The 20,738-nt window shown below is 44.0% G+C and overlaps 1 protein-coding gene across 1 annotated transcript in view; it reads right to left on the minus strand.

The window, feature by feature from the left end:
* Positions 1-16,891: 16,891 nt before the first annotated feature.
* Positions 16,892-20,738, minus strand: part of LOC145358300 (neural proliferation differentiation and control protein 1-like) — a 179,512-nt gene continuing 175,665 nt past the window's right edge. Inside the window, exon 9 of the mRNA XM_080212210.1 lies at positions 16,892-20,558. Coding sequence (XP_080068336.1) covers positions 20,490-20,558 — 69 coding nt within the window. The 3' untranslated portion in view covers positions 16,892-20,489. The remainder of the gene's footprint in view (positions 20,559-20,738) is intronic.

A 20,738-nucleotide genomic window follows, 5' to 3' on the forward strand; every position in this document is an offset into this window, starting at 1 on the left:
GAGAGCGAGAGAGACACAGGGAGAGAAACCCAGGAAGTGAGACAGAGAGAGATTCGCACACACACACACATGGAGAGAGATGGGGAGATTTTGATTTGATTTATTATTGTCACATATATTAGTATACAGTGGAAAGTATTGTTTCTTGTGCACTATACAGACAAAACATACTTTTCATAGAGAAGGAAACAAGGGAGTGTGAAATGTAGTGTTACAGTCATAGCTAGGATGCAGAGAAAGAAGAGGAAGAAAGCGGATGAGAGAATGTCTGGGTTGCACGCGGTCTTTAATTATTCTGGCTGCTTTGCCGAGACAGTGGGAAGTGTAGACAGAGTCAATGGGTGGGAGGCCGGTTTGTGTGATGGATTGGCCCACGTTGAAGACCTTTTGCAGTTTCCTCCAGTCTGGGATAGAGCAGGAGCCATACCAACCAGAAAGAATGCTTTGTATGGTGCATCTGTAAAAATTGGTGAGAATCGTAGCTGACATGCTAAATTTCCTTAGTCTTCTGAGAAATAGGGGCGTTGGTGAGCTTTCTTAACTATAGTGTCAGCATGGGAGGACCAGGACAGATTGGTGGTGATCTGGACCCCTAAAAACTTGAAACTCTCAACCCTTTCTACTTCATCCCAGTTGATGTAGACAGGGGCATGTTCTCCTCTACACTTCCTGAAGTCGATGACAATCTCCTTAATTTTGTTGACATTGAGGCAGAGATTATTGTCATCACGCCAGTTGACCAGATTCTCTATTTCTTTCCTGTACTCTGTCTCATCGTTGTTTGAGATCCAACCCACACAACAATCCGACCCAACACAGAGAGAGACAGGGAGAGAGATACAGGAAGAGAGAAAGAGACAGGGAGAGAGCGAGAGATTGGGAGAGACACAGAGATATTGAGACAGAGAGACAGGGAGGGAAACCCAGAGGGAGAGGGACACATGGAGAGGACAAAATAATAGTATAGGGAGAGGAAGAGCAACAGGGAGAAGGACATGGGGAGAGAGACACAAGGAGAAACAGAGGGAGAGAGATACAGGAAGACAGAGAGAGAGAGACAGGGAGAGAGGGATAATGGAAGAGGTATAGGAGACACAAGGAGAGCCAGAGGGAGAGAGAGAGACAGAGAGAGAGAGACACACACACAGAGAAATAGGGAGAGAGTGATACAAAAAGAGAGACAGTGAGAGATACAGAGAGGAAGATTGATTTTGATTTGATTTATTATTGTCACATATATTAGAACACAGTGAAAAGTATTATTTCTTGCGTGCTATACAGATAATGCATATGTTCATAGAGAAGGAAAGGAGAGAGTGCAGAATGTGATGTTACAGCCATAACTAGGGTGGAGAGAAAGATCAACTTAATGTGAGGTAGGTCCATTCAAAAGTCTAATGGCAGCAGGGAAGAAGCTGTTCTTGAGTCGGTTGGTACATGACCTCAGACTTTTGTATTTTTTTCCCAATGGAAGGAGATAGAAGAGAGAATGTCTGGGGTACATGAAACCCTTAATTATGTTGGCTATGTTTCCGAGGTGGTGGGAAGTGTAGACAGAGTCAGCGGACAGAGAGCAGAGACAGAGAGACAGGGAGAGAGAGATTGGGAGAGTGGCACATGGAGAGACAGGAAGAGACACACAGGGAGAGAGAGAGAGAGGGAGGGAGACAAGGAGAGAGTGATACAGGAAGAGAGACACAGGAGGCGAGAGAGAGAGACACACACAATGAGAGACACAAAGAGAGAGAGAGAGAGAAAGACAGGGAGACAGAGAGTCACAGGGAGAGACAAACAGAAAGAAAAAAAAACAGGGAGAGAGACAGAGGGAGAGAGAGAGAGAGACAGGGAGAGAGAGGTAATGGAAGAAGTATAGGAAGAGAGACACAGGGTCAGAGCAAGAGATTGGGAGAGACACAGAGAGATACAGAGGGAGAAACACTGATGGAGAGGAACACATGGAGAAGGATAAAATAATAGTATAGGGATGGAGGACACAGGGAGAGTGACACAGGGAGAGTGACACAGGGAGATGGACACAGGGAGAGTGACACAGGGTGAAGGACACAGAAAGAAGGACATAGAAGAAGGGACATAGAGAGAAGGACACAGGGGGAGGGGCATAGGGAGAGGGACACAGGGGGCAGGACATGGGGAGAGAGACACAGGGAGAAGTTCACGGGTAGAGGGGCATAATAATGGAGGGGAAGGAGGCCCTCCAGACACAGAGTCAAAAGACAGTGGGAGCAGATAACCATGGAGGTCAGTTCCATGGATGTAACCCAGAGATTGGGAAGCAAAAGGTTCAATGATTTCACGCGAATGCTGAATCAGTGAATGCATCTTCAAATACCATGTCCTGTCTACTGTTTGGCTAGCTCCACACATTGTTTAATACACCCCACCATTCACCCCCACCCAACAAATCCAAATCATCTTCAAATACCATGTCCTATCTACTGTTTGGCTAGATCCACACATTGCTTAATACACCCCACCATTCACCCCCACCCAACAAATCCAACTCCATTTTCAAGTTTGCTGATGACACCACTGTAGTAGGTGAGATCTCAAACAATGATGAGACCGAGTTCAGGAAAAGATAGAGAATCTGGTGAAATAGTGTGATGACAATAACCTTGAAAAAGTGGAGGCATTGGTGGGCTTTCTTAACTATAGCGTCGGCATGGGGGGATCAGGACAGGTTATTGGTGATCTGGACACCTGAAAACTTGAAGCTCTCGACCATTTCCACTTCGTATCCATTGAGGTGGACAGGGCCATGTCCTCCCCTACGCTTTCTGAAGTCAATGACTACCTCCTTTGTTTTACTGTCAAGGTATATAGACAATGTTTAGTAATGCACCCATAGGAATAACAGATTCATATAGAAACCTCAATGTCAGCAGAACATCCTTCAGCACCTGTCACACCACTCCCTGTAGACTTTATCACCTTGAAACAATTATAGAGAGACCAAACACTTGTAAAAATATAGCGTTAGACACAGGGAACCAAATAACCTGTAAGGGGTTAGTGGTAAGGTCATGGGTTCCTGCTGCTGAATGTGAGATTAAGAGGGTGAACTGATGAATTCCAACATTGGCAACTCCAAGCAGTGCCCTCTGATCTAACTGTAGCTGGAGACTGCCCTGTCACGGCTAATTGTCTCACTCCCACATGGGGCCTTCCCAATACTGAACCGGAGGGAAATTCTGCTCATCTAGTACGGGAGGTCAGGTAGACAGTTTGATATTTCATGACCGTGAGGTATTGGAGAGAGGTGGTGGTGAGATGGGGGGGCGGGGGGTTTCTCTTTAACCCCCTTCTATTTCTCATCAACATTCTGCCCCTCAGCAATATCATCCAAAAATATGGTATTGGGGTCTAGCTTACACTGATGACACCCAGCCCCACCTCAACACCACCTCTCTCCAATCCCCCCCATGGTTGTGAAATGATCAAACTGCCTGTCTGACCTCCAGTGCTGGATGAGCAGAAATTATCTCCACCCCAGTACTGGGAAGGCCAAAGTCATTGTCTGATGCACACCACAAAGTCCATTCCCCTCGTCACCGATCCCATTCCTCTCCATAGTCAAGCCACCTTGTTTGCAATCTTGGCGTTGCGTTTGACATCCTGAACTCTGTCTCATCATTGTTTGAGATCTCACCTACTCCAGTGGTGTCGCCAGCAAACTTGAAAATGGATTTGGATTTGTTGGGGGGGGTGGGGGTGAATGGTGGGGTGTATTAAGCAATGTGTGGAGCTAGCCAAGCAGTAGGTAGGACATGGTATTTGGAGATGCATTCACTGATTCAGCATTCCTGTGAAATCATTGAACCTTTTGCTTCCCAATCTTCAATGGCTCGCCCACCATTTTTACCTCCTCTGCATTGCCCGACTGCCTCTGCCTCAGCTCGCTTGCTGCTAAAACCCTCCAACCCATTCCTTCGTTACCTCTGGACTGACCTTTCTAAAGCACTCAAATTCTACCTCTGTAAACTTGTGCTCATCCAAAACTCTGCTACCATTGTTCTTGCTTGCACCATATGCCATTATTAGATTTGATTTGATTTATTATTGTCACGTATTAGTATATAGTGGAAGGTATTGTTTCCTGTGCACTATACAAAGCATACTGTTCATACAAAAGGAAAGGATGGAGTGTGGAATGTAGTGTTACAGTCATAGCTAGAGTGTAGAGAAAGATTGACTTAATACAAGATAGGTCCATTCAAAATTCTGATGGCAGCAGGGAAGAAGCTGTTCTTGAATCGGTTGGTATGTGATTTCAGACTTTTGTATCTTTTTCTTGATGGAAGATGTGAGAGAGAATGTCCGGGATGCATGGGGTCCTTGGTTATATTGGCTGCTTTTCCAAGGCAGTGGGAAGTGTAGACGGAGTCAATGGATGAGTGGCTGGTTTGCGTGATAGACTGGGCTTTGTTCACAACTCTTTCCAGTTTCCTGTGGTCTTGGTCAAAGCCAAACCAAGCTGTGATACATCCAGAAAGAATGCTTTCTATGGTGCATCTGTAAAAGTTGATGAGAGTTGTAGTGGACTTGGTCATGCTAAATTCTCCCTCAGTGTATCCAAACAGGCGCTGGAGTGTGGTGACTCAGGGATTTTCACAATAACTTCATTGCAGTGTTAATGCAAACCAACTTGTGACACTAATAAATAAACTTTATAACATGTCAAATTTCCTTAGCCTCTGAGTAGAGGCATTGGTGGACCATTGCCCCTGTGTTCACTGACCCACACTGGATCCAGGTCAAACAACATCTCGATTTTTGATATCTTATTCTTATTTTCAATTCTATCTCTGTAATCTCCTCCGGGTTCACAGACTGCTGAGTTATCTGTGCTCCTACCATTCCGATCTCTCGAGTATCTCTTGTTTCATTTCTCCAGCGTCGGTGACTAAATCTTCAGTTGTAAGACCGTAAGCTGTAGGAAACTCACCCTGACCCTCCCCATCTCTCGACCTCTCTCTCTCCTCCTTTCAGATGCTCCCTGAAAACCTACCTCTTTGATCAAGCTTTTCATCCACAGCGTGAGCATCTCATATGTACTTTGGTGATGTTTTATTCTGTCAAAGATGCTATATACATATAAGTTAATTTATTAGTGTCACAAGGAGGCTTACATTAACATTGCAATGAAGCTACTGTGAAAATCCCCTAGTCGTCACACTCCGGCACCTGTTCGGGTACACTGAGGAAGAATGTAGCATGGCCAATGCACCTAACCAGCACATCTTTAGAGCGTGGGAGGAAACCCATGCAGACACGGGGAGAACATGCAGACTCCACGCAGACGGCGACCCAAGATAAGAATTTAACCTGGATCTCTGGCGTGAGGCAGCAGTGCTAACCACTGTGCCACCCCCAAATCTCCCGACTACTGATTCCAACAGAGCTGGTGTCGAGCAGGAAATAATTGAGGGTTGTTGCACAGTAATAAATTTTAACTGGAAATCGAAACCAGGCCTCGGCAGTGAGTAATGAATCCTAACCACTAGAGCACCAGGGAAGTTTTTTTTTAAACTTTATTCCAATCCAATCAAGTCAAATTAAACCCAATTCAGAGTCCCAACAAGTTGGGACATTCCCGATCCAAGCTGACAAGACAGGGCTCTCACCTCCTGTCTTGGGCTTGATCTACATGATCCAAGCTGACTGGAGTAGGTGTAGCTCCTCCTCCAGGGCTTGATCTTATTTGCATCTTAGCCAAATGGCCGAGATGCCGCTTTAAAAAATTGCTTCAAATGAAGCTGAAATGCAACCCAATGACTTCAACCAAGCGCAGCATGTCGATACTACACTTGATCTTAGCCAATGGATTCTTCACTCAGATCACTGCACAATCTGCACAGTAATAAATTTTAACTGGAAATCGAAACCAGGCCTCGGCAGTGAGTAATGAATCCTAACCACTAGAGCACCAGGGAAGTTATTGTTGTTGGTAGGATCTGGCTGCTCTTGTTTCTGGTAGCCATGATGTAGAGATGCTGGTGTTGGACTGGGGTAAACACAGTAAGACTGTGTTAACCTGGTGTTGTGAGACTTCTTACTGTGCTCTTGTTTGGACATGCACTGCCTGCACGCTAATGCCCACCCCAATATCTTGTCCAATACGATTCACCTCAATGTGTTCATGTACTGCAAACACTATTTGCTAATTCCAAGCATGAAGTAATAGGTGCTAATAAACCCAATTTCTCACCCTTTCTGTTTACACCCTGGCCTCCTCCTCTGAAGGAGCTGAATTCGCAATTCCAGGTCAAATACAGTTGAAAGAAATAAAGGTATCATTTACACTGAGCAGATCAGCCTTTTGGAATCCTTTGCCCAGTGCAAACCAGTAATCAGAAGGTCATTTTTATGTTGTCTCTTTAATCAGTGTTAATTTCCTGACGTAATTTCATCCATATGGAACCAACGCTAATTCTTCTAATGAGGCCATTATGTCAGACACCCGTGTTACTCGAATTATATCCATCAATCTGCATTTGCTGCATATTCATCACTGAGTCTGGGCCTCAGCTCTCTGGAGAACGCAGGGAGAGTTTTTATGAGAGGGCTGATGGCTGTGTCTGTTGAGGCAGCCCCCAGTAGTCAGGATTTACTTTCCTACAGCAATTCACATGCGGTTGGCAGGCTTTCGATATGCAGAAGCTGCCACACAAACCAACGGACTTGCTGCAGGTTCAGTGCCTCGGGCCTCGGCCGGAGGAGCTACTGGTTCCCTGGGAAGGCGAAACACTCTTCAAACCCCCATCTACCCAAACCCCTCTAGTCTGCATCCAGTCCAGTCTTTTCTCCAACAACTTCCTCCATTGAAACTCCTCCCCCTCTCCCTCCCTCCTTCCCTATTCTCCACCGCCTAGACCCCTTCCCCTCCCCTTGTGCACCCAGGCCCTCCCTCCCTCACCCAGGCCCCCCACCTCCCTCCCTCCCTCCCTCCCTTCTGCACCCAGACCTCTTCCCTTACCTTACCCTCCTGCAGAGACCCCTCCCTTTCTGCATCCAGACCTCTCCCCTTCACCAGCCAGACCACCCCCCCTACTTGCTGCCCAGACACCTTTCCCTCACTGCCTATGCATCTCCTCATCTCCATTCAGACTCGTCCTCACCTCCAGCCAGACCCCTCCCCATGCCTACTCCTCTCAATTTTCCCCACTCCCCACAGACCTCTGCCTCTAGTCTCCAACCGTAATGTGTCGTGGAACAGGATATCTTGCATCTAGTAATGGGTAATGAGGCAGGTTTAATAAATGACCTCAGGTCCCCTCGGAATTCTATCGTAACATGATAGAATTTAATATTTAGTTTCAGAGTGAGGAGCTTGGATCAGAAACAACTGTGTTTAACTTAGATAAAGGGAATTACAATGAAATGAAGACAGTTATCTAAAGTGGACAGGGTGGAAAGATTAGCAAGAAAGACAGTAAGCAAGCAGTGGCAAATATTTAATTCATGACTCTCAGCGAAAATATATCCCAATGAGGAGGAAAGATTCTAAGAGAGGGATAAACCAACCATAGCTAACCAAGGAAGTTAAGGAGAGTATGAAGTTGAAAGAAAAACATATGAGGAAGCAAAAGTCAGTGACCGCTCCAAAGACTGGGATAAATTCAGAATCCAGCAAAGGAGGATTAAAGAGATAATAAAAAGAGAGAGAAAATAAACTATTAGGGCAAACCAGCGAGCAATATAAAAACTGATAATAAGATCCTGTTTAGAAATACAAAAAGAGAGAGGACAAAGTGAACATTGGTCCCTTAGAAAATGAATCTGGGGAGATAATTTTGGGGAATAAGGAAATGGCAGAGGAATTAAACAGATAATTTGCATCAGTCTTTGTGGTGGAAGATACTTCGAACATCCCACTAATACTAAAGAATACGGGGGAGGAATTAAGTACTATCACTGGAGAAGTAGTATTAGACAAACTAATGGGGGGTTAATGGCAGATAAGTCCCCTGGCCCCGATGGCTTGCATCCTAGGATGCTAAAAGAAGTAGCTACAGAAATAGTGGATGCATTGGTGGTAAATTTCCAAAAATCCTTGGATTCTGGAGAAGTACCAATGAAGGATTGAAAAACTACCAATATGACACCCCCATTCAAAAAGGGAGAAAAAAAAATCAGGTAACTATAGGCCAATTAGCCTAACATCTGTTGTTGGAAAAAGTGTTGGGATCAGCTATTAAGGAAATGATAGCAGTACATTTGGAAAATCAGAATCTAATTGAGCAGAGTCAGCACGGTTTTATGAAAGGGTCTGACTAATTTATTAGTGTTTTTCAAGGAAGTTGCAACCAAAGTGGATAGAGGGGAACCAGATGATGGGTTGTATCTGGACTTCCAGAAGGTTTTTGACAAGGTACCTCACAAAAGGTTAAATCATAAGAACCCATGATATTGGAATTAGTATTTTGGCATGGATAGAGAATTGACAAATGGGCAGGAAACAGCAAGTGGGAATAAAGGGTCCTTTCTCAGGCTGGCGATCTTAAGGAGAGTGTTTAATTTGAAAGAAAAAGCAAATAAGGAGGCATAAGTCAGAGAACCATGACTCAGCACTGAGCAGGGAGGTTGCAAGTTTAGGTCGCCCCTTCATAGGCTTATGTGCGCAAGTTCAGCTGACACTCCGACGTAGTGCTGAGTGAGAACAGCAGGAGATTGGTCCGAACCAATATTTTACTTTCAACCAATATAATTTAAATACAGTATGTGGGATCTTGCTGTGTACAAATTGACTGCCATATTACCTACGTTACGACAGTAACTTTCAATGCTTTATCACTTTTAAAGCTCTTTCTGAAATTGCCAAAGGCACCAGAGAACAAACGTTAAGAACAGGAGTAGGCCAGTTAACCCCTTGAGCTTGTTCCAGCATTCAATAAGACCTTGGCTGAACTGATTTCTGCCTCGACTCCCCTACAGTTTAATATCTGGTGCTGCAATGTGTTTTTAAGTGATAGCTGCATGCCATCACCAGAAGGGAAATGTGTCAAGTGAATCAGTCTGTTTCCCTTTGGCCTATGGATGGAATACAGCACACAGCTCTGCCACTGATGTCTTCAAACTTTCTATCCATCTCTATCTGTTCTCGGGTGTCCAGTTTAAATACATGAACCCACAGCATGTTTACACAATCCACTGAATGATTAGTGCCTTTATATCGTTATAGAAACACAACATCTACTGCCCTTGCCCCTCTAGATGGTAGAGGTTCTGAGTTTGGAAGGTGCTGCCTAAGGAACTTTGGTGAGTTCCTGCAATGCATCTTGTACACATTGCTGCCACTGTTTGTTGATGGAGTGAACATTGCGTAAGGGATAACAATCAAGCAGGCTGCTTTGTCTGGCATGGTGTCGAGGGTTCTTGAGTGCTGTCGGAGCTGCACTCATCCTGGCTAGTGGAGAGTATTCCATTACGCTCCTGACTCATGCCTTGTTGGCCAGGATTTGGGAAGTCAGAACAAAGAACAAAGAAAATTACAAGCCCTTTGGCCCTCCAAGCCTGCACCAACAATGCTGCCCGACTAAACAAAAACCCCCTACTGTTCCGGAGACCATATCACACTATTCCCATCCTATTCATGTCCTTAAAACTCACTTAGTCAAGAGGTGAGTTACTCAAGGACTCTGCTCTGTGCAATCCTGAAGAAAAATAATTGTGACATTAAAAGAGATCTTTGTAAAATAAAATTTCTTTGAACATTCCTCCTTACTGATTATATAAATATGGAAAATGGGGGGAAATTAAGACCGACAGTATTGTCTGATTGGATAATGAATCATTTTGCTTTCCAGTTGGTGTAGGAAGGCAGCGTGTCACAAGGATGGATGTGTTGGTTGATGAATGGCTGGAGTGTGGGAGTAAGTCATGCAATGAAACCTCCCGGATCCAACTTTAATTAAAGTTGGTAATTCTGTTAAGACTACAACTCCTATGAGTGATAAACACCAACATGGACTAAGTGGGCTGAATAGCCTGTTTTAATATTGCAACAAGTTGTGTGTGACCCAGGTTGAGGACATGGGTTGACACCTAGACAGGGGCCACTTTGACTGTTCAGGAACTCTCCTAATTTCAAAAATCTATATTTTCAAGAACTTTGTGCAGGAATGAATGTCTCAAGAAAGTGCATAGCATGCTCACAATGGTAAAGAACATTGAAGGGTTTGCAAGATCATCTTCTCAGTTTGCCTCGACCAAAGGCGTTGGCTCCTCGCTGGGTGCAGTTCTATGGACACATAAGAACATAAGAAATAGGAGCAGGAGTAGGCCATCTAGCCCTTCGAGCCTTCCCCACCATTCAATAAGATCATGGCTGATCTGAAGTGGATCAGTTCCACTTACCCGCCTGCTCCCCATTACCCTTAATTCCCTTATCGATCAGAAATCTATCTGCCCATGACTTAAACATATTTAACGAGGTAGCCTCCACCACTTCAGTGGGCAGAGAATTCCAAAGATTCACTGCCCTCTGAGAGAAGTTCCTCCTCAACTTTGTTCTAAACTGCACCCCCCCCTCTTATTTTGAGGCTGTGCCCTCTAGTTCTGGTTTCCTTTCTAAGTGGAAAGGATCTCTCTACCTCTATTCTGTCTAGCCCCTTCATTATCTTGTAAGTCTCTATAAGATCCCCCCTCAGCCTTCTAAACGCCAATGAGTATAGGCCCAGTCTATTCAATCTCTCCTCATAAGCTAACCCCCTCATCTCCGGTATCAGCCTGGTGAACCTTCTCTGCACTCCCTCTAAGACCAATATATCCTTCCGCAAATAAGGGGACCAAAACTGCACACAGTACTCCAGTGCGGCCTCACCAGTGCCTTGCACAGTTGCAGCAAAGCCTCTCTGCTTTTACACTCTATCCCCCCTCGCGATAAAGGCCAACACTCCATTCGCCTTCTTGATCACCTGCTGCACCTGCAGACTGAGTTTTTGTGAGTCATGCACAAGGACCCCCAGGTCCCTCTGCACAGTAGCATGCTGCAACTTTTCACCATTTAAATAATATTCCATCCTACTATTATTTCTTCCAAAGTGGACAACCTCACATTTGCTAACATTATACTCCATCTGCCAGGTCCTTGCCCACTCACTCAGCCTATCCAAATCTCTCTCAGACTTTCTGCGTCCTCCACGCAATTCGCTTTTCCACTTACTGTGTCATCAGCAAATTTCGTTAGCCTACACTCAGTCCTCTCCTCCAGATCATCTATGTATATGGTAAACAGTTGCGGCCCCAGCACCGATCCCTGCAGCATTCCACTAGTCACCAACTGCCAACCAGAAAAGCACCCATTTATTCCAACTCTGCTTCCTGTTAGATAGCTAACACTTTACCCCCAACTCCATGCACCCTAAACCTTCCCACACGTTACCCTCTGGTACGGTAGCAGTGCAAGAGCCCACTGCAAGTCTTAAGTTTATTTATTAGTGTTGCAAGTAGGCTTACATTAACACTGTAATGAAGTTAGTGTGAAAATCTCCGGTGCCTGTTCGGGTACACTGAGGGAGAATTTAGTACGGCCAATGCACCTAACCAGCACGTCTTTGAGACTGTGGGAGGAAACCCACGCAAAGACAGGGAGAATGAATGTATAGACTCTGCACAGTGGCCCAAGCCAGGAATCGAATCTGGGTCCCTGTGGCGTGAGGGTGCTTACCACTGTGCCACCATGCCACTGCCAAAGGTTGGTCAATCAGTAAACTAGAGTTGCACAGAGTAATATCAGACTCAAAACGTTAACTGTTTCTCTTTCCAGACCTGCTGAGTTTTTCCAGCATTTTTGTTTTTATTTCAGATTTCCAGCAATTGCAATACTTTGCTTTTGTATTTTCTCTCTGATGTCAGGTTGCTCATTTTCAAAACAGTGCCAACAGATCCTTTACACCCCACTGTGGGGGTAGATGGAGCCCCAGTTTAATGTCTCATCTGTGAAACAGTGCCTCTGGCAGTGCAGCACTCGGTCAGTTCAGCACCTACAATGTGAACTTCAGATATGCATTCAAGTAACTGGTCTGGGACTGACTGAGGTGGGAGTGCCTTCCCTGAGCCAAAGCTAACACAAGTTAATATGAGGGGGCATAAAAATAAAAACACTTAGAGCAATCTTACAGCCACTGACCCTTGGGTCTAATCAGAAATAAACATGCTGCTGGTTATCTAAGAGTTGGCAGTGTTCTAACAGATTCCGAAATATCTGAAATGCAAATCTGTCTAGAGTACTGGCAAGTTGGACACCTGGCGTGTGCCAAATGAACTCATCAATGGGGAGATCTCTCGTGCCTATAAATGTAAACATTGTCAAAAGTCAAGACAGCAGGGGTGATTCGGCTTAAGAACTGCCTCAATACAGTAATTGAATCTAATGCCTTGTTATACTGGATCCCTGTGGGGATCACACACAGCCTGAACTAGGACGGTTCGAAATGCATCCAGGGGCATTGTTGCGGCTCTCCACAGTTTCTTTGCCATGTGACTGGACAGTATTAAAGAGTTCAGCTCAAGACAAAAACCCCAAAGGTTTCTTTTTTCCACAAGGAAAAGGTATGAGGGTCACTTCTCCAGCTAGAGGCGAATCACCTCTTCATGGCCAAGCCCAGAGCTGGACAATTGGTCGTTCAATTACAGAACCGGAGCCACTGGGATGCTGAGAGCTGGGGTATGGTGGATGCTGTGAGTAGGGGTGAAGGACATGCTCAGTGGGGTGATCCACACCGTCAGGGTCTCCCTGTCTTGCTTCCACATCCTCTGGGCTAAGGCATCACTCTCTGCTGTGCCTGGTTTTCAATGTTTCTGCACCAGCAACAACGCCCATCCCCACTATTCTGCTTCAACCATTTACACCTCCACTGGGTCCCTTTGTTTCTTCATTTATCCCATTCCCACCCTCTTTTACCTTCCATCATCCCTTTTGTCATTTAATCTCTCCTACCCCCTCCATTTTGCTCCCTTTTGTTCTTTCCCTGTCTCCTTGTTCTCAGTTTCCTTAAAAGCTGTTTGTCTCCAACTTGTTCTGTTCTGATGAAAGCTTACTGACCTGAAACATTAACTCAGTTTCTCTCTGCTGCCAGGCCTGCTGAGGTATTCCAGTAGTTTGAGTTTTTAACTTTAATTTCCCAAATTACAATCAGACGATTCAAGTTAACTTTAGGTTTGTAGCCAGTTAACACTAATGGCACAACTTCTGGTGCAGTGTGACAACATTCAGAGAAACAAGACACCCCCCCTTGCTTATTCCACTTCACAACCCTCCCATGCCACCCCCTCCCCAAACACCACTTCTACTTACTACTGTCCCATTTCCACAATTAGCCATGGAACCAAGGTGGTGTTTTTTTTGACCATCCGTTTGAGTGTCACACGTAGGCCAGATCAGGTAAGGACAGCAGATTTCCTTCCCCAAGGACATCAGTGAACCAGGTGGGGCTTTCTGACAATCGACAATGGTTTCACGGTCATCAGTAGAGTTTTAATTCAATAAAAATTCAGTGGTGGGATTTGAGCCTTGCACCCAGATCTTTCTCTGGGTCTCTAGACGATACCACAGCACCACTGTTTTGGCTCCTGTCCGCCCATTGCATCAGTTCCTTAACCCTGGAATAGTGACTCTGAACGCAGTGGCGACGAGACCTAAATGGGGCAGAAGGGTAAAAGGGGTGAGGGTGGAGATTTAGGAAGAGGGAATACCAAGTGATTAAATATGGAGGGGATCAGGAAGAGGGGCTGCTGAGTGAATGGGGGGGGGGGAAAATCAGGAAGAGGGCTGTGGGTGTGTATAGGGGTAGAAACAAGGGGCTGATTCAGGAGAGAGAGAGAGATTGGGGTGGGGTGAGGTGGGGAGAGCCTTCACCAAACCTTCTGTCACAAAGGAATTGGGAGAACTTGGATGAAACCTACACGAGTACATTCATTAACTTTTTACCAAATACATTAAATACACAGATTTTCATATGAAGCATTGTGTGTTAATCATTCATAAACTTTAATAATTACATATAAGAACATAAGAAATAGGAGCAGGAGTAGGCCATCCAGCCCTTCGAGCCTGCCCCACCATTCAATAAGATCATGGCTGATCTGTCGTGTCTCAGTTCCACTTTCCCGCCCTCTCCCCATAACCCTTAATCCCCTTGCTTATCAAAAACTGATCAACCCGCGTCTTAAAAATATTTAGCGAGGCAGCCTCCACCACTTCAATGGGCAGAGAATTCCAGAGATTCACCACCCTGAGTGAAGAAGTTCCTCCTCAACTCTGTTCTAAACCCCCCCCCCCCCCCCCTTATCCTGAGGCTGTGCCCTCTAGTCCTACTGTCCTTTCTGAGCGGGAAGAGTCTCTCCACCTCTATCCTATCCATCCCATTCATCAACTTATACGTCTCAATGAGATCTCCCCTCATTCTTCTAAACTCTAACGAGTACAAGCCCAGTTTATTCAGCCTCTCCTCATAGTTCAACCCCCTCAACTCCGGCATCAGCCCAGTAAACCTCCTCTGCACTCCCTCCAAGGCCAAAATATCCTTGCGTAAGTGCGGTGACCAAAACTGCACACAGTACTCCAGCTGTGGCCTCAACAGCGCCCTATACAGCTGCAGCAAGACCTCCCTACTTTTATATTCAATCCCCCTCGCTATGAAGGCCAGCATCCCATTCGCCTTCCTGACCACCTGCTGCACCTGCAGGCTGGGTTTTTGCGACTCATGCACAAGGACCCCGAGGTCCCTCTGCACCGTCGCATGCTGCAGTTTTTTGCCACGTAAGTAATAGTCCTTCCTACCATTATTCCTACCAAAGTGGACAACCTCACATTTGCCAACATTAAATTCCATTTGCCAGTTCCTGGCCCATTCGCCCAGCCTATCTAGATCCTTCTGCAGACTTTCCACACCCTCCGCACAATTTGCCGTTCCACCAATCTTGGTGTCATCAGCAAATTTTGACACCATACACTCGGTTCCCTCCTCCAGATCATCTAAATTATATACTGCATGTTATCATTATGCTCCTTCACTGCTGCTTTAGTTTAGCTCAGATATGGGGTCACATAGGAAAATAGTTTGAGAAGCAATAGGTTAGAGAGCAGGAGGCAAAGATTAGTGTTGAATAGAGGTATTTTAGTCAGTATAGAAGTCATCCTGGAGTCTCCTGGAATCAGTATTGGCACCGTTGCTTTTATTACACACAACTTTGAAGTTTGAGAATGATACAAAACTTGGCAATATGTTAAATAGAGAACGCAATAGTAGCAGACTTGAGGAAGACATAGGCTGATAAAGTGAACAAGCACACAGCAGATGTAATCTGATGTTAAATATGCTCTTTGGAGAAAACCGTGGCTGCAGCCAACACTGTACATGTGTAATTGTACTGCTTTTTACTCTGTGACACCATTGCGAGCAGCAGAGATCAGAAAAATACCAAAAGGTTAAACTGACTTTGCAAAATAATAAAGTTTAACAAAAATAAGTTTACAAAAAAAAACTTGACAAACTTAAACCGGCCTCCCATCCATTGACACTGTCTACACTTCCTGCTGCCTCGGCAAAGCAGCCAGCATAATCTTCCATCTTCTTGTCAGGAAAAAGATACAAAAGTCTGAGGTCACGTACCAGCCAACTCAAGAACAGCTTCTTCCCTGATGCCGTCAGACTTTTGAATGGAACTTCTTTATATTTCTCTACACCCTCGCTATGACTGTAAAAAACTACATTCTGCACCCTCTCCTTTCCTTCTCTCATGTGATCTATGAATGATATGTTTTGTCTGTATAGTGTACAAGAAAGACTTTTCACTGTATCCCAATATGTGACAATAATAAATCAAATAAGAGTCAGAAACTAATCGAATACACCACTTTCCCTTTGATCTCCAAATCAGTAAAGTGCAAAAGGCTTGTCACAGCATTTATATACAGAGCCTGCATCATTCAGGGTTTTTAAAAAATTGCTGATGTATTGGGAAAGGAATGCAAAGTTTCCCTAATTGTTTTAATGTTCCTTTCCCATCCTGTCAAAGAAATTTTTAAAAAGGGTTTTGCTGGCACTGTCATTGCAGTCAGTGATTTTTTTTGCGTGACCATCCTGCGTTTGCAGGTGACACTTGGGAGAACTGACATGGAGAGGCAACATAATCTAAATGGTTCTATTTTCTAAGGGTGAAATAGCAGAGGAACCTGGGGATGGGTGTACACAAAATGCTTGAAGTTGGCAGGACAAGTTGATAAGGCAACCAACAAGGTGCATGGTATACCTTTTGTAAAGAGTCACTGAAAACAAAAACAATTCATACCTAATCATTAGGAGTCACTGGTTTGGCTATAGATAGAGCTGTGTACACGATTCTTGGTACTGTACTTTACAAAGAATGTCAAGGCTTGAGAGTATATCGAGGTGGTTTACAGAGATGAGGGTCTTCAGTTACGCGGAAAACTGGAGAACCTGCAATTGTTCTCTTTAGACCAGAGAAGGTTAAAGGGAGTCCTAATAAAAGGTACTCAACTTTGAAAGGTTTCGACTGAGCAAGTAGGAAGATTCTTTTTTTTAATATGGTAAGTGGGTCAGTCATCAGCAGTCAGATTCAAAAGAATTGCCAAAAGAATAAAACAAAACATTAGATTCAAATGTCGGTCTCAATCTTACACTCAAGTCTTAGGAGTGGGGCTTGAGAACCCACAACTTCCTGTTGAAAGCAGGCATGCTGCCAATTGAGTTGCAGTTGACACCTCTATCAAACCATAGTATACGTAGCTCATGGAGCTCCATGATATAAACGAACTAGACTACCAGTGTGGAGATGCTAAGAATCCAGCAGAAAAGCTATTTTATTGATTTTCAATTATCACAGAAAACAGGACTAAAAGAAATAATTAGGATTTCAACAAATCAATTTATTTTCACTGAAAAATACATCAATATACATAATGCAAGAACAGGTATTTGAAAATAAAATATACTGGGAATGAAGACACAATTGGAATAAAATTGAACAGGCAATAAATACATGTAGTGGCAGAAGACAGGTATGGATCAGATCATTGGAATGTTAAAGATCACCATAGTGCATGTGGCTAATCCCAGAAGAACCACAGAGGGAAAAGAAACAGAGAGAGAATATCAAAAAGCTAATTCAAAGCACTTATCCCACACAAGCACTATCCATCTGTACTCTGGACTCTTTATCCTCCTCTGCAGTGCACCTTGCGCACTTCACAAGTGAATTCATTTTCTATCTAACTGTTACGAAACCTGCCCCTGCCAAAACTGAAATATTTAACATTAGCCATCTCATTAAACTCCATATTCCTGTTTAAATAAAAACATATTTCTGCTCATCAAGTTACAGTGGAATGGAAACCATGACCTAACAATTCAAGTGTCAGAACAAAAACTAATTGAAGGAGTTGGTTTTCACTGAACAATATCCCTTTATGCAGAAACCAATCATTTCCAAGTAGTTTTGGCATTTGTATGACTGGTCATTTACTAGTGTACTGTTTCCATCAGATTAACTATTAATCCTTGCTGTGGAGATTCTGGAAACTAAAGATGCTGTTTTTTTTCTGCTCTTAAGTGTTCCAAAGATTGAAATGCTGTACGAAAACAGAAGCGCGCTGAGTAATTTATCTCTGCATTACTATTTTCCAGGCCAACAGCTTCAATCAGCAGCTCACTTGTAGATGTGGTTACATTCAAATGTGTCAACACCATCTGAACACTGCAGGTTAACATTTGGAGTAAAAACAAAATGGAGGGGTGGAATGGCTCTATCGAAGAGCCAGCACAGGCATGATGGACCAAATAGCCCTTCTGTGTTGAATGATTCTATTAATAAAGTTAACTGCTAATCTCTACACACCCCATTCCCTCAGATGCTGATCCATTAATTAGTTGTGCATTGCCATTATTATCTGTTTTGATTGTAAAAATGATTACAACACAGAATATTCAGGATATTTACTGGTGATATAGGTTAAGCTGCTTGTTCAGGTTTAAACTGACCTTTCCAGCAGAATCAGAAAGAATAAATACAGTGAGTAGGTCCAACTTTGGGTCATAGACAGGCTCCTGCAATTGTTAGAAACTGACTGAACCAGCTGGCTGTTGCACATTGTGGAGCCTGTATAAAGTTTGCAGAACACAAAATATCTTGAAATTAACTCACTGCTACAGCATTCAGTACTAAAGCATTACCAGCAAGTGGAGCATAATGACTAAAGTCCCTTTAAAATAAAGCTCTAAAATAAAGTCTTAGCAATAAAACTTTTCAGGTTTAGGTCCATAAACAAAATCCAAGAGTTAAGCTAGTTTCTATAAACTTGCACATAAATTATTTCATAAATGTTCTTAATTAGATTAAAATCTGTTCCAACCAATTTATACAATCTAGATTTAATCCTTTTTCCCTTTTTCAACCACTCCCCCCAACATGTTTCTGTTATATTACATTTACACAAGAAAATCATTTACCAAGGCAATTATATGATTATTATACAAAGTTGTCCTTTCCCCAGTTTGAGAAACAAAGACCTTTTCATCTGATACTGCACAATTGAGGTACAACGTGTATCCATTTCAGGGATGCCTCACTTTCAGGTATAAAACTTCAGCTGGTCAAGTGGCATTTGAGGTGGGGAGGAAGGGGATTTGGGGCCTCTTGCAGCTTCAACAGATCGATTAGGTATACTGTTCAAATCAATTAGGAAGCAGTAAATCGGGGCAGGTAGTACTTTTCAAACCTGTCCTTGCGATGATGGCAAGGCCACTCTTGTTGTTCCCCTTGTCACCTGCCACGAGGTGTGGTTGGTATGCTACTTTGTTGAATGTGCAGCTTGCTAAGCTACTCGCAAGGGCATTCCCACTATGATTTTATTATAATTTCAAAATCATAGCCTTACTTTTTTAAAATACTTCTTCAGTTTTAATGTAAAGTTGAAATGTGTGGAGTTTTGCACGTTCTCCCTGTGTCTGTGTGGGTTTCCTCCGGGTGCTCCAGTTTCCTCAACACAGTCCAAAGATGAGTAGGTTAGATGGATTAGCCAAACTAAATGTGTGGGGTTATGGGGGTAAGGCAGGGTGGTGGGCCTGCGTAAGGTACCCTGTCAAAGAGTTGGTGCATATCTGATGGGCCGAATGGCCTCTGTGTTGTAAGGATGCTATGATTGAGGAAAATAATTTAGAAATTTCAGTAGAATAGTTGTATTCCAAGATTAGAGATATTCAAAATGAGTGCTTGGCTGAGATGGTTAAAACAGTAATTGAAACATGAACTTCAGTGGGATGAGTGTACTTTTCTCATCCTTATTGATAACTGCCCCATTGAGTTACTTTCATCAAGGATGGCACAGTGGTTAGCACTGCTGCCTCACAGCGCCACGGACCCGGGTTCAATTCTGACCTCGGATCACTGTCTGTGTGGAGACATGTTCTCCCTGTGTCTGCATGGGTTTCCTTTAGATGCACCCTTTTCCTCCCATACCCCAAAAATGTGCAGGTTAGGGTTGAATGGCCATGCTAAATTGTCCCTTAATGTCAGTGAGATAAGCAGGGTGAATCCATGAGGTTGCAAGGATAGGGCCTGGATGGGACCAGCTCAATGGGCCAAATGGCCTCCTTTTGCACTGTAGGGATTCTATGAAGGCTCAAGATAGTTGCCAGCTCACCACATTCTGAGAATTGATATTTACAGTACCGTGTTGTGTTATGGCAATGGAAATTCAATGGCATCTTGAGCATCACTCCTTCACATCACATTACCACTGCTGTAAATACTCCAAACAGATAACAGTTTGAGGGAATGTTATGTCAGCCCTTCACCTCTAAAGATGCAGTTGCGTTTAGCAACTGCAGTTGACTATTGTAACTGTAGCACAGTAAACGCCACTCCATTGCTGACAACCCTGTTCTGTCAGTCTCAGACACTTTTAATGCAACTTTCTGGTCAGGTTGAGAATTGCATCAAACCATAACACAATCAGGAAAGTGGGGAAATTGGTTGTATGGGCAAGCCTGGGCCAGGTTTGTCTGTGACACGCACGTTCCATACAAAACAGACAGTGTGTATGAATCACAGTGAAGCTACAGTGTTCAATGGTCATCTACTTCTTTCCTTCCAACCGCGATCCACTCCGTTGTGCGTGGCATGTCTTTCAGAAGACGACCCCAGGCAAACAATAAAAGTGCCATCTCCTCTAACTCTGCCCAGGAAGTCATGTTTAGAAAGTTAAAGATGTGTGTGTTTAAGACTGTAAGGTGGGGTTTGGGGTTAAGGACTATTACAGAGTGCACTATACCACCAGGGCTGGGATTTGGGTAGGGGATGAATTCCCTCAATAGTCAGAATCAGAACGAAAGAGACCACTGGAGATACAGACTGTCCTTTGGTGCACAGTTGAACGATCTCTTGTAACTGTAGATAATTGTCCCTTTGTGAAGTCTTATAGTCCAGAGACATAACAGGTTGCTTAGTTACTGGGAGGGCGGATGATGTAGAGATGAGTCATCAAAAAGTGGATTCTTGACCTCCATCTCCCCTGTCTGTGACGAGAGAAAGAAAAGCTGCGAGTTAGTTGCAAGACACAGCAGGAAGATCCAGGGGAAATGGATGTGCTTTTGAGCTTGGTGGCTATTCCTATTCATAATCTGCTGCCTACCTGAAAACGTTCATGTCTTCATAATGCAAGCAAAAGAGAGAGCTGTGAATGGGTCTGAATCTGA

Source organism: Carcharhinus amblyrhynchos, chromosome 25 (assembly GCF_965287045.1).
Source record: "Carcharhinus amblyrhynchos chromosome 25, sCarAmb.v2.hapA, whole genome shotgun sequence".
Lineage (NCBI taxonomy): Eukaryota > Metazoa > Chordata > Chondrichthyes > Carcharhiniformes > Carcharhinidae > Carcharhinus > Carcharhinus amblyrhynchos.